Source organism: Bombina bombina, chromosome 5 (assembly GCF_027579735.1).
Source record: "Bombina bombina isolate aBomBom1 chromosome 5, aBomBom1.pri, whole genome shotgun sequence".
Classification (NCBI taxonomy): Eukaryota; Metazoa; Chordata; class Amphibia; order Anura; family Bombinatoridae; genus Bombina; species Bombina bombina.
Genome location: NC_069503.1, coordinates 627,250,777 through 627,266,674, shown reverse-complemented (window position 1 = coordinate 627,266,674; position 15,898 = coordinate 627,250,777). Strand labels below are relative to the sequence as shown.

General features: G+C 36.8%; 1 protein-coding gene across 1 annotated transcript in view; it reads right to left on the bottom strand.

Moving 5' to 3' along the window:
* The window catches only part of TMEFF1 (transmembrane protein with EGF like and two follistatin like domains 1), a 361,275-nt gene that overhangs the window by 220,432 nt on the left and 124,945 nt on the right, over positions 1-15,898 (bottom strand). The window contains exon 2 of the mRNA XM_053714586.1: positions 14,605-14,717. Within this exon, the coding sequence (XP_053570561.1) occupies positions 14,605-14,717 (113 nt within the window). The remainder of the gene's footprint in view (positions 1-14,604; positions 14,718-15,898) is intronic.

The following is a 15,898-nucleotide window of genomic DNA, read 5'->3' as shown; positions in this document are numbered from 1 at the left end:
CAAAACTTTCTTTAAAATGGGATCTCTAAGTAATATTGGCCAATGTTTTTTGAGGACTCTACTGACCGCTTTCTGATTCGAATTATATTGAGTCACAAATAGAGGTTGTCCCTGTAGACAGCAATCTTCTTTCTCCTTCTTGGAAGTATTTTCCAAAGAAAGGAGTTCACCTCTATCCAATAATCTTGCTCTATTATAACCATATTATATAAGTTCCCTTGGGTAGCCCTTTTCTCTAAACCTATCTTTTAGTATGAGAGACTGTTCATCATACATGTCAATAGAACTGCAGTTGCATCTGACGCGACAAAATTGACTATAAGGAATATTAATTTTCCAACTGTTAAAATATTTGCTGGAAAAATGTAAAAAAAATATTGCAGTCTACTGACTTGAAGAAGGTGGAGGTACAGATTGTTTCATTGGAATCCCAAGTGAGAACTATATCTAAAAATTCAATGGTTTGTGTCTGTATATTAGATGTAAAATCTATACCCATATTGTTGCTATTCAGAGAGTTGACGAATTCCTCTGCTTCTTTGACAGATCCCTCAAAAATAAACAGAAGGTCGTCTATGTAACGGCCATAAAACACCAGATTGCCCCTCCATTTTGTATTATAAATATAGGTTTCTTCAAAAATCCCCATAAAGAGGTTTGCAAAACTTGGGGCAAATCTGGTGCCCATGGCCGTTCCCTTAATCTGTAAAAAAAAACTGGTCTAAAAATTGAAAATAATTATGTTTGAGAATGAAATCTATGAGAGTGATGAGATATTCTTTCTGCTTATCTGGCATGTAGATGTCTCTGTCAAGAAAAATGGAAGTTGTTTTTAATCCCCAATCATGGGATATATTGGAGTAGAGGGCTCCTACATCACAAGACAATCATATATAATTGTTTTTGTATTGTATATGTGTCAATTTTTGCAACAGGTCAGTAGTGTCCTTGATAAAGGAGGGGAGGTGGCGAACATATTTTTCTAGGAAGGTGTCCACATACTCACTTAACCTATCAGTGATACTATTGATCCCCGCTATGATTGGCCTACCTGGCAGGTTCAATGCATCTTTATGCAATTTTGGAAGGTGATAGTAATAAGGAACATTAGGATGGTCAGGAAGTAAATACCTCTTTTCCTTTTTGTTTAAAATGCCTTTTGTACTACCCTCTTCCAAAATCTTGATGAGTTTTTTAGAAAATACCATAGTGGGACCTTGAGATATTTCCTATAATAGTTGGTGTCATAAATAATATGTTCAGCTTCTCTAGTGTAATCTGAATAGTTCTGGATTACCAGGGCACCACCTTTATCCGCCTGGCAAATGACAATATCTTTGTCACTCGTGAGGCTTCTAAGGGCTCTCTCTTCATTCGGCCAAATTTTCTTATTTCCCACAATATGGTTGGGAATGGTTTCCAAATCGTCCAAGACTAGTTGTTGGAATAAGTCAATGTATGATACAAGTGTGGATTACTGTCCCAAACAACTCCTCAGTGAGTTGTTCAGGTTCGCAGTACAAGATGGGGGAAGAATGTCTACCTTGTTGGCTGTCAAGAAGTATTGGTATACCTTCAATGTTATTCCTTCTAAGAGATTTAAGAGCAAAATACCTCTGTAGCGACAGTTTCCTAGTGTATTTATTGAGGTCTACAAAAAGATGGAATAAGTTATGTGTATTTGGAGGGCAATATGACAAACCCCTACCTAAAATTCTTATCTCATCATTAGATAGGGCATGCGAGGAGAGGTTATATATCCCTTTCTTTAATTTTTCTAGTTTTTCTTTTTGTTGGGTTTAACCTCTACCTCTCCATCCCCGTTTGGGAATGGTCTTTTTCTCCCATTTTGGGACTGATTGGAAGGTAGTTGCTGATTCCTCCTCCATAGTGGAGCAAGGTTCGGTGTCCCTAAAAAACCCTCATTCGAGGTGGTAGCCTGGTTATCATAATTCTGGGTTGAGTTGTGCCTAGCTTCATATTGCCCTATATGATTTTCATTATTTGCAGAATTTAAGGCTTGGAACCTATTTTGCACTGGGATCATATTGGGATTGTCATATTGCTGATATGTGTTCTGTTGATGTGAGGGAACAAAACCATCCTGTTGAGGTATCTGTCTATTCTTATAACTCCTATCTTGATAGCTCTCATTGTTCTGCCGTCTGTCATACTGAACATGATGGTGATTCCTACCCGGCCCTGAGTTTTTATGACCATTGGTTTTGATAGAGGAATTATTTCTACCTTGGCCCGTGTTTTGACTATTTGATTGTTTCTTGTTATTTTTATTGTAAGACACTGTAGACCAGTTGTCTTTCTTATTATTACGAATGTATGTGTGTACTTCCCCCTTACTGTAATCGTCCTCATCTCTCTTTAATGTTTTATTTTTGATTGTGATAATTTCCAATTGATAATCATCCACTGCTTTGATAGTCTGGGTGTTAAGTTTGGAATATTCAGGATATTCTTTGAGGGGTTCTAGTGCAAAATAGGTTCCAAGCCTTAAATTCTGCAAATAATGAAAATCATATAGGGCAATATGAAGCTAGGCACAACTCAACCCAGAATTATGATAACCAGGCTACCACCTCGAATGAGGTTTTTTTAGGGACACCGAACCTTGCTCCACTATGGTGGAGGAATCAGCAGCTACCTTCCAATCAGTCCCAAAATGGGAGAAAAAGACCATTCCCAAACGGGGACGGAGAGGTAGAGGTGAAACCCAACAAAAAGAAAAACTAGAAAAATTAAAGGGATATATAACCTCTCCTCGCATGCCCTATCTAATGATGAGATAAGAATTTTAGGTAGGGGTTTGTCATATTGCCCTCCAAATACACATAACTTATTCCATCTTTTTGTAGACCTCAATAAATACACTAGGAAACTGTCGCTACAGATGTATTTTGCTCTTAAATCTCTTAGAAGTAATAACATTGAAGGTACACCAATACTTCTTGACAGCCAACAAGGTAGACATTCTTCCCCCATCTTGTACTGCGAACCTGAACAACTCACTGAGGAGTTGTTTGGGACAGTAATCCACACTTCACTTTCACCCACATCCACTTTTAATCCACCTAAGGACGATGTATCATACATTGACTTATTCCAACAACTAGTCTTGGACGATTGGGAAACCATTCCCAACCATATTGTGGGAAATAAGAAAATTTGGCCGAATGAAGAGAGAGCCCTTAGAAGCCTCACGAGGGACAAAGATATTGTCATTCGCCAGGCGGATAAAGGTGGTGCCCTGGTAATCCAGAACTATTCAGATTACACTAGAGAAGCTGAACTTATTATTTATGACACCAACTATTATAGGAAACTATCTCAAGATCCCACTATGGTATTTTCTAAAAAACTCATCAAGATTTTGGAAGAGGGTAGTACAAAAGGCATTTTAAACAAAAAGGAAAAGAGGTATTTACTTCCTGATCATCCTAATGTTCCTTATTACTATCACCTTCCAAAATTGCATAAAGATGCATTGAACCCGCCGGGTGAGTATGTGGACACCTTCCTAGAAAAATATGTTCGCCACCTCCCCTCCTTTATCAAGGACACTACTGACCTGTTGCAAAAATTGACACATATACGATACAAAAACAATTATATATGGTTGTCTTGTGATGTAGGAGCCCTCTACTCTCATCACTCTAATAGATTTTATTCTCAAACATAATTATTTTCAATTTTTAGACCAGTTTTTTTTTTCAGATTAAGGGAACGGCCATGGGCACCAGATTTGCCCCAAGTTTCGCAAACCTCTTTATGGGGATGTTTGAAGAAACCTATATTTATAATACGAAATGGAGGGGCAATCTGGTGTTTTATGGCCGTTACATAGACGACCTTCTGTTTATTTTTGAGGGATCTGTCAAAGAAGCAGAGGAATTCGTCAACTCTCTGAATAGCAACAATATGGGTATAGATTTTACACCTAATATACAGACACAAACCATTGAATTTTTAGATATAGTTCTCACTTGGGATTCCAATGAAACAATCTGTACCTCCACCTTCTTCAAGTCAGTAGACTGCAATAATTTTTTACATTTTTCCACCAACCATTTTAACAGTTGGAAAATTAATATTCCTTATAGTCAATTTTGTCGCATCAGACGCAACTGCAGTTCTATTGACATGTATGATGAACAGTCTCTCATACTAAAAGATAGGTTTAGAGAAAAGGGCTACCCAAGGGAACTTATAGAATATGGTTATAATAGAGCAAGATTATTGGATAGAGGTGAACTCCTTTCTTTGGAAAATGCTTCCAAGAAGGAGAAAGAAGATTGCTGTCTACAGGGACAACCTCTATTTGTGACTCAATATAATTCAAATCAGAAAGCGGTCAGTAGAGTCCTCAAAAAACATTGGCCAATACTACTTAGAGATCCCATTTTAAAGAAAGTTTTGACCCCACAACCTAGGGTTGTATATAGGAGAGCTCCAACTTTGAAGCAAAAACTGGCACCCAGTAAGGTGGTGATGACCTTAAATGTATAAAACATCAAAAGAATGGGGCTAAGAACCAGAATTACACAATTAGGAATACACCAAGTAACAATGGTACTTATAGATGTGGACATAGGCGTTGCCACATGTGTAAATTTATCACGCATGGGACAACGTCCATCACCTCAAATACGACAGGCGAACAACACCACATTTCAGAGTATATGTCATGTGATTCTAGCTATGTGATATATGCACTTATATGCGCATGTGGGATCCAATATATTGGACGCACCTGCAGAAAGGTACGACTCAGATAGGGTGAACATCAGAGGAATGTGATTAAAAAATCCCCTAAACACAGCGTCTCCAGACACTGTTGCCCTAAGAGCATTAGAGGTGGGTGCCAGTTTAAGATCACCCCACTAGAAAGTGTCCCCAGTAGTCATCATTATAATAGATTCATTCGACTTAGACAAAGGGAGACATATTGGATCTTCAAATTCCAAACACTTTTCCTGATGGGGCTAAACGAAGTCATAGAATCGGCTGCGTTTGTATAGTTCCATCTTTTGAGGCTTTTAGAACACTATAAGGTTGCCATTTCCTGTTACATTGTTGTAATGTATGATCTTAGTTTTATTTATAAGTTGTGATGTACATCTGTAGTCTTTTTGATGGTTGTCTACCCAGATAGGTATACCAATTGGGTTATGGGGTACTTCATTTGCACACCAGAGTTTGGTGGCATCCCACCTGCTGCTGGGAATAGTGACTAAAATTATTTCCTTTTAATTATTTTATTATATACATTTTCTATACTCTCTATAATAGGCCTAAGGCTATCAATGTTTGTATAAGTTCCTGTGCAGTCCTTCATCAATATATTTTTATATATTTTCTAGATATATTTATTCCTATTATATATATATATATATATATATATATATATATATATATATATATATATATATTTGTATTATACTTACTTTGCACTTCACAATTATATTTGACGCTATTTATTCATTCACTTGAGTACGATTAGACCTAAGGAGGTCTATCACTTTTTGGGACTAATAATTTAAGTCACATACATTATTAGTAGATACATGCATTCACTTTAGGTATCTCACTAATTAATTTCTTATATACTCTGAGTTATCTTCTTTTTTGTGTATATATATATATATATATATATATATATATATTATTTGTCACCATAATAACTAATAACTAAATGGCACTCTCTTGCCATTTCCCAAGTGTGGGTCATATTGCAGATTTTCCTCCGGTTAGGAGAACATCAATGCACTTTATTATTATTATCCTCCGATAAGGAGAACATCAATGCACCTTATTATTATTTATCTCCCACACAAGCACATTATCACATAAGAAAAAGGCATATAGTAGGTTTTTTCCAAACACTATTATTCTTATATATTTATAGACACGGTCATCACTAGCACATGTATTACTTAGCCATTCGTTTTAATATGGGCTTTTTTCATTTATATATTCATACAAACTGTTACGAGGACATACATAACAATAGTTTATATATCAAATCAATTTATAGTTTCTTTGTTAGAGAACTGGCTGTCCACTAAGATATTTGAACACAACAGCGCGATCACTGACAAAGGTTGCGGGGCGCATAACATATGTTTGGTTTGTTTACATGGGTGACGTAATTATCGTCACCTCGTATTGGGACCAATTGGGCCACATGTTTGTATTGGGGAGGGCTTCTATGTCCACAAATTCCTTAGCAAGGGCATGATCACGGGTGTTGTCACATAACGTGATTCCTATTGACCGCCATCCCACAGCGGCTCAAAACACTATTGGTCAGGGAGCCGTGAATCGCCTTGCTTCCGATACTAGTTGATTGACAACACTCTTGACCTATCAGACAGTCGCATACACGGTCCTTTCTGAGAAATGTTCATTGATGGAGCCATTGACCTATCAGGTTGCAGCATTTACGTCCAGAGGCAATTATATAGATTTTAACCAAAGGAATTACGAGACCTATATTGCAATTTCGATATAACATATATATGTAAAACATATACTGAAGAGACTTATACATTTTATTAAAACATCATATTGGCCATACATTTTTTATAATACAATTGCAGCAGGGTGGGTGTGCACAAATGACGGGTTCTGATTGGTCCTGCTTGTCTTAATTGTTGGGGGTTGGTCATTGGGGTCATTAGTAGCGTAGCCCTATATAAGGATGTAAATATCTAATGAGAAACATGCCTGAGAAAACAGTCTAACTGAGAAACGCGTTGCACTGTTTCTCCACTAGCCCTAACTTTTATTGGCACTAATATGAGTGGTATATTTTTATAACTTTTTAAATAAATTTGTTTTTAACTTCACCTACTCTTAGTGCTGTGTATGGTCTATTGCTACGCTAAGTTTAGGGTGAGAATCCCTTACCCCAGTATCCTGCCTTTGTACTTTGGATCAGCCAGCTGGATTGCTGTAGAAATCCAGCCTGTCTCTATAGGCATAACTGATTGACTTCTATACATGTGAGTACCCTGTGTATACCACCTGTTACAAGTGTTCAAGATCCACCATTGATCTGCACCATTGGCGCCTCTATCTATTGTCTTTTTCTAACAGATTGCCTCTTATTGGATGCCGTTAAAGAGCTGCCCTTATGATCAGCTAGCTGGACTGCTGTTGAAATCCAGCCTGTTCCTATTGGCATAACTGATTGCCTTTTATGCAAGTGAGTACCCTGTGTTCATTCTACATCAGCTACATTTAAGATTCATCATTGATCTGCACCATTGGCGCCTCTTTCCTTTGTGTTTCTTTCCTAACATATTTTAAATCTGATTAACATCTCTGAATTTACTAAAGAACAAAGCAAAATATGACCTGCTTTACACGCAAGAGCTTGAAGATCATAAAGATGGTTCATAAAATATTAATTAGGAGCTTGTTTATGCATTAAAGGGACATTGTAATGTAAATATTTGTGCGGAGGTTAAACGCATAGAATTCCAATGAGAGTAACGCAACAATTACATGCACTACAATGTCCCTTAAAGGGACAGTCAAGTCCAAAAAAAACTTTCATGATTCAAATAGGGCATGTAATTTTAAACAACTTTCCAATTTACTTTTATCACCAATTTTGCTTTGTTCTCTTGGTATTCTTAGTTGAAAGCTAAACCTAGGTAGGCTCATATGCTAATTTCTTAGACCTTGAAGGCCGCCTCTAATCTGAATGCATTTTGACAGTTTTTCACCACTAGAGGCCGTTAGTTCATGTGTGTCATATAGATAACATTGAGCTCACGCAGAAGTTCCCTAGGAGTCTGCACTGATTGGCTAAGATGCAAGTCTGTCAAAAGAACTGAAATAAGGGGGAAGTTTGCAGAGGCTTAGATACAAGGTGATTACATAGGTAAAACATGTATAATTATAACTGTGCTGGTTAGGCAAAACTGGGGAATGGGTAATAAAGGGATTATCTATTTTTTTTAAACAACAAAAATTCTGTTGTTGACTGTCCCTTTAAATATATGATTTGTCTACATTTTTGAAACAAATGGCTAACTAACTGCTGGATAAATGTAATGCAGGTTCAAGTTTTTATATATGCAACACACAAAGTTCTTTATACCAAATCGTTTCTGTAGTACTTTTCTGAAGAGATTATTTCAGATAAGAACTTCAATAATGTTTCGAAATCTGAGAATAATAACAGTCTGTTAACAGACATATGACTCATCCATCTTTCATTTCTATTTCTCTTTTTCTCTGATCATTTTAATCTCACATTTCAAGGAACATGAGGAATTGACTACTTATCTATTATACAAAATAAATGTATGTACTACAGGAAGATTCATTGCATGTATTTATTTTTATATTGCTTGAACAACAACTATTGTTTATTTAACATTACATGTTTGTATGATGTTACTTCGGAAAGAACAAACTATTGACGTTTATATGTTGTCTTATAAGGATTTATGGACAAGGTTGTCTTTAAATTTAAAAAAATGTGCTTCTAATTTTTATCTCATATATTGCTGACTTATCTTATCTTTGTTAAAGGGACAGTAAACACTTTGGTGCAGATTTATTAAGGGGTCTGTGCACCGTCAGCATAAGCGAACCTGTAGACAAGATTTAAGAAACATTGGTCATCAGAGAACTGCTTCCTTGGCCACTTTGCCACCTGTTATGTGGGGTGTGTCATTCCCCCCGGACTTTTCCAACTGGGGAGATTGATGGCACTTGCATGCATGCAATTGTCTGTGCACAAGCAGGGGGCGGTGTTGCATACTAGCCGTAGTGTGCAATTATAAATGCAGGCAGCGTGTTGCTGCTCACTAGACGTGAAGCCAGGTCAGGGTCGGACGGGGAAACCAGACCGGCCCTGGAAATGTTAGAAGATCAGCCTCAGACCCGCCCCGCCCCACCCCCTCCCGGCCCCAAAAAAGAGAGAAAGAGAGAGAGAGAAGAGATGAAAAGGGAAGATAAATAAAAGAGAGGAGAGAGAGAAAAAGAAGAAAGAGAAGATAGATGGAAAAGAGAAAACAGTGGGAGAGATGGATAAAGAAGAGATTGAAGTGAGGAGGAAGATAAAGATAAAAAAATAGAGAGGGAGAGACAGGACAGAGAAGAAAGGGCAGAGAGATTTTTTTTTCTGTATTTACCAAAACTAATTATGTGATACTATTAATTATATATTAAGTAATCACAGTGTATAATGATGTATCCTTTTTTGCATTATGCAAAAAAATAAAAAATTTTCATTAACATTTCATGGGGAGTTCATTTGATTATTAATTTGTGGAAAAACATAAATACAATCACAGTAATGAAAAAACTGATAGGATAAATCCTCAGCTTGGTAAAAAAGTTGCTTATAAAAGGGTGTGTCGATATGCAAATTTTGAAAAACAGAAAAAAAACTTAGACATATTTATAATTACTGCTGAAATTCTGATGCAAAAAAGGAACCAGCTTAGAAAGCCAGTATTAAAATAGCTGTATATATATATATATATATATATATATATGTGTGTGTATATATATTTAATAAAATTGATTAGTACAGCAGATTAACATGCTGGGGATATGCATATTAAAATAATGTTTTTCCAAGTATTTAAGCGTGTCTTATTTTGGACAGTGTTAGTTCTTAAATACTACTTACATCTAAAAAGTTAATTCTGTGTCAATGGGTGGCTGCAACTTTGCTATAATTTAAACTGCTCAAGCCCTTCCAATATTCTGTCTAAACAAAGCTTTAACGGTAAAGGAGGCACAATCTTTCTCTTTCAAGCTCACTCATCAGTAATTGAAAGTCGCGTGCTGGGTGGTATCATTTACTGTGTCAACCACAGTATTTGCTATATTTACAAAAGTTAGGAAGCAAGGATTTGGGAGGCAGCAAAACTTGTCCAGACTGTGGACTCGCTATGCTCTGGCTGCCGGTAGTGGAGCTGTTGTATTTAAATCAGGTGACTGGAAATTCAGTTAACAAAATATATATATAAATTATTAGCAAGCTGTTCTCCCTTGCTTTGCTGTATAGAAGGCAAACACGCTACAAGTTTAAAGCGCACATTTAAAAAAAAAAAAAAAAAAAAGTCATTAAAAAATAATTGCAAATGCTGCCATGCTGTGCGCTCTGACAATGTTGGTGTGCGTGCTGCATATGACCTGTAATAAGAAGCCCAAGGCAGCAAAAATAAAGCACATGAAAGAAAAAATGTCATGCACCAAATTGCGCCCCTCCTGCAGTGGAACTATTGCCTAATCTGCTTTATTGTAGCACTTTACAGGCACACAAGCAGAGGAAAGACAGCTTGGCTAGAGAGAGGGAAGTGGCTATGTAGAGTTTAGGAATTGCGCGGCAGCCTGCACCTCCTCTCCATGCGCTGCTCCTGCTGCAAGGCTCCATGTTAGGGATGGGCGAACGTGTAAATTTTCGAATTTCGAATGTAGAACGAATGTTATTACTGAAATTCGAATTCTAAATCCGAATGTCGATAAGAACGAATATTCTTAAAAATTCGAAAATCGAATGTTATTTGCAGTTTTCGAATGTCACTTTCGAATTTGAATGTTAATAATTATATCGAATGTCCATATTCGAAATTTCGAATTTAACATTCTATTTAACAAATACTATTCAGAAGTTCAATAGTTCATGTGGTAGGGCGGGAATCTAGTAAATTGATACATAATAGATACAAATATATAATTTTGAATGTTTCCATATAGAATATTGCATAATTCGAATATTACATTTAAAGAAAGCATTAGAAATACTATTACAAACATATAAATTCGAATTTTTCGAATTCGAATAAAAGTTCAAGTTTTTCGAATTCGAATATTGCATAATTCGAATATTACATTTAAAGAAAAAGCATTAGAAATACTATTACAATCTAAATTCAAATTTTTCGAATTCGAATATTGCATATTTCGAATATTACATTTAAAGAAAAAGCATTAGAAATACTATTACAATCTAAATTCGAATTTTTCGAAAAGAATATTTTCGAATGTAATCGTAAAATTCGAAACCGAACATTCGAAAATCGAATGTTAGAATGTTATGTAAACATTCGAAATTCGATTTGAACGAACGTATGTGTTAAAATTCGTGCCGTTTTTCGAATGTTGCGAAACATTCGCCAATCCCTACTCCATGTCCATCTAGAGAAGTGGCTGATTCCCACTAAGAACAATGACAGCACCAGCCACATCTCTAGCTGGACACGGAGCCTGGCAGCAGGTGCATCCCATGAAGAGAGGAGGATCGGGCTAGGCTGTGGGGCAATTCCTTAACTCTCAGTCTTATTGAATACATATACATAATGATGCCCCTTCTCGCTTTCCCCTAAATACTATGGGGCCTATCTATCAAGCTCCAAAAGGAGCTTGACAGCCCGTGTTTCTGGCGAGTCTTCAGACTCGCCAGAAACAGCAGTTATGAAGCAGCGGTCACAAAGCTCTGAGCAGACGGACAGACTTCGAGTACGATCGGGTTGATTGACACCCCCCTGCTGGCGGACGATTGGCCGTGATTCTGCAGGGGGTGGCGTTGCACCAGCAGCTCTTGTGAGCTGCTGGTGCAATGCTGAATACGGAGAGCATATTGCTCTCCATATTCAGCAAAGTCCACCAGACTTTAATAAATAGAGGCCAGTAATTTTATTTTTTTAACATACCTTTCTTAAAGGGACATGAAACCCAAATTTTTTCTGTCGTGATTTAGAAAGAGCATGCCATTTAAAACAACTTTCTAATTTACTTCTATTATCTAATATGCTTCATTCTCTTGATATCACTTGCTGAAAAGCATATCTAGATATGCTCAGAAGCTGCTGATTGGTTCCTGCACATAGAGGCCTTGTGTGATTGGCTCATACATGTGCATTGCTATTTCTTCAACAAAGAATATCTAAAGAATTGAGCAAATTAGATAATAGAAGTCAATTGGAAAGTTGTTTAAAATTGCATGCCCTATCTGAATCATGAAAGTTTAATTTTGACTAGACTGTTCCTTTAAGTTCTTTTTTAAGTTTTTTTTTTTGTACTGTTAGTGCACTGGTCTGCATGATAATCTGTATTACCGGTGACTGGCTGGCTGTTGTGCCACGTGGCCTCAAACTAGGCTCCCTCCTGACTATGTCACGTGTGTGCCGACTAACGTTCTAGCCAGACTATTCCCTCTCCCAGCAGTGTGTGAGTGTCAGTGACTGAGTTAGAGACTCAGAGTAGACTGTTTGCAGCTGGTTAATTTAAGACAGTGCTTATTACTAAGCAACTATCAAATGTATATGTGTGATACTGGTAGGCAGAGCGTGAGCGGTCGCAGGCATTGCTGCATCACCTATGCAAGCTGAGCACTGTGACTGCGGGCTGCGTCGGCCGCTCCGCCCCTAACCACCTCAGACAGCTGCTCTCTCACATCTGATTACGGACCATCACATCAAATTTAGCAATTGAGCGGCTCTGCCGCTGCACTCTCTCACTCAACTGTGCTTGCTTGCTGGGCTGGCAAATTGCTGCTCTCCACTGCAGCTGAGCAGCCTCTGCTGGCCAGCGGCCCACCAGGATTTTTGCCGATATCCCGGAGGCCCAATCAGGCCCTGAGCCAGGTGGACAGGGGCGAAAATGTACACTCCTGTCTGTCTTACTTCATTAAATCTGGCCCTTTGAGATTTTTTTTATAAAATATTTATTTATGTGTAATAAAGCAACTTCATATAGTTTTATTACTCATTTTGCCATATTTTCCTATAATTTAAATTGAATATTAAAGGGAAATGGTACCCAAATGTTGAAACACTTGAAAGTGATGCAGCATAGCTGTAAAAAGCTGAATGGAAAATATCACCTGAACATCTCTATGTAAATTAGAAAGATATATTACCACAAAAGTCCTAAGTATTCACACCCCACTGTAAAGGACTTTAAGCCACAAATCAATATGTCTGTCCCGGGACATGCAAGGGAGCGTGCCTCATGCACACTCATATCATTTCCCTATTCAGTTTAAGGAAGTTTACTATGAAATCTCATGATATCACAGTTAATGACCTCAGCACTGCTGATGCTGATTGGCTGCTGCTCATTTCTTCCTATTTTTTTTTTTTTACCTGCAACTGGACAGCAGCTGAAGTAAAACTTTTTACACAGGACCTACTCTGGTGAGCTGAGGAAATTGTGAGGTAAAATATCTTCGTTTTTTACATAGAGATGCTCAGGTGATATTTTCCTGTCAGCTTTATACAGTTATGCTGCATCACTTTCAAGTGATTTAGCATATGAGTACAGGTAGCCCTCAGTTTACGCTGGGGTTAGGTTCCAGGAGGAATGGTTGTAAAAACATTTGCTAACAGCACCTATTTAAATAATTACACAACAGACTGCATCATCATCAAACTAAGTTTAATAAACAAAAACTTTTTTTACATGCATTTTCGTGCAATCTGTTCTCTGCATTGTTAGCATGTTAGATAATATTGGGTCTGCACCTATTCTATGCATTTCAATCTGCAGTGATTAATAGGCAGTTAAGCACCCTCACCTCAAGCATCTGGACAGGAAGATAATAGGGAAGTGGCTGCTAAAACTTGTTGCTCGATAGCTAATGTCTGCTCTGTGTACACAGATCAATTTCAGGCTGTTAAGTTTAATAACTTTGCTGCAAAACAAGCGGACAGCTCCACCTACTGGCTATTTTAATTAGTGCACTTTGCTTTCCAAAGCTTTTCAATAGCAGTCACATGACTGAAAAAAAAAAGGTTGTTATTCTGAAACTGCGCAAATTGAACCGGCGTAAACCGAGGGCTACCTGTATTATATCCCTTTAAATTTTCTTAATCTGACAAATGGAAGAGAACACAATAGACATCACAAGCCTAATCCTGCCACATGTGTGTCCCTAATTGTCTTCAGAAAAAATGATCAGATAAGTATCTGTAAGCCACCAACGATTTTGCTAACGTAACAGCCGTGGCTAGCCTAGTCTATACTATTAACAAGTCTTAATTGCATTAATGCATTCAAAACGTTTTCAAACTCACGCATCATGTTAATTTACTGCATAAAAACAACTTGTAATCAGAAGGTGTTTATTGTCCCTTTAAATATAAAATCTATGCATACTTACTTTTCTTCCTACTGATTAAAGGGATAGGAAACCCTACAATTTTAGTTTGTGATTCAGACAGAACATACAATTTGAAATAAAGTTTTCAGTTAACTTCTTTTATCAAATGTGCTTAATTCCCATGGTATTCTTTGTTGAAGAGATACCTAGGTAGATGTCTAGAGCAATAAATGGCAGGAAATAGTGCTGCTATCAAATGGATAACATAAAACTGCTGCTTCAGACATGTGCACACTCCTGAGCTTACCTCCCTGCTTATCAACAAAACATACCAAGAGAATGAATAAATATATCTGAATCATAACAGAATAATTATGGTTTTCATATCCCTTTAACAATCCCATTTCTTTATAACATTATGGAACCTTCTTATACTTATGTGGGTTATTTGGGAACATAAGCTTGGCTGCATTCTATATTTAGAGAAAAAGAAAAACTGAAAGTGTTTGACTTACCGGAAACTGGCAGGCACATTTTAGAACATCCCCAGTGCCTTTGCACACTCCTCCATATTTACACGTTGACTCATCACATACCCGTCGTACATCAGACTCTCTCACATTTAGTTCTGCAATGAAAGGGAAAATATAAGCATAAAACAACAGTAAAATAAAGAAATTAGCTTAAAGGACCTTAAATTACAGTAGAATTGTATAATCACTAAATGCATAATAAAAAGACAATGTAAAAGCACTTACCACTAGGCTGCTCCTAGTTGGTAACTCCCCATAGAACAAGCTACTGAGCTGTTTCTGGTAGAGGGCTTCTCTTTCTATATGCAGTTTTACTTACGCTAACTAAACACATTGATGTGTTTGTTTTTTTAGGGTTATACATCACATCTCTATGAAATATCTTATTAAAGGACCACTAATCTCAGTAGAACATCATAACTAATAAATGCACAATAAAGAGGCAATGCAAAAGCACTTAGTTTGAATTTCAAATAAGTAGTAGATTGGTTTCTGACAAATGTGAAAGTAGCATTGTCCTTCCTAATGCATTATGTGACAGCCATCACCAGCCTATCACAACATGCATTTACGTATATTCTGTGAACCTTGCATATGCTCAGTTGGAGTTGGTGCCTCACAAAGTGTGCATATAAAATATTGTGTATGTTTAGATAATGGAAATTAAATTGTGTTCTCTATTTGAATAATGAAAGTTTCATTTTGACTTGTGAATTTAAAATTAGGTACACCATATATGTCTATAAATACACACACATAATTACAAAATTTTAGTATTGAAAAAAATATAAGTATATATACTACAATTACACATAATCACCTGCCATGACAAATATGTAGTGTCATATTTAGCATATATACCAAAACATTTGTAAATACATATCAAAAGCAAAATCTCAAGACCAACAGAGTACTAAGCAAAAAAAGGTAATTAATGGCATAAATTAAACTGTGACCGCAACTAGAATCAGAATATTAATACTATTGTTGAGGATTAGTGTTTTTGAAATGTGTCTGTGTTCCTTTAAATTAATCCTAAAAATCTAAGTTATGTTCTGCATTCAAGTTCATTGACCTGAATAGAAAAGCAGTCTCTTTACTAATGAGAGGAAAATTACAAATTGTTTTCACACATTCACTAGCAGGATTATTATTTATAGATTTCTATGGAAAAGTCATCCACAAAATCAATGACAGCACCCTGGGCACACAAATTCAAATGCACCCTATCAGTGCTGCCATAACATACAGAGAATGGAATGTTTCCTCCTTGCAT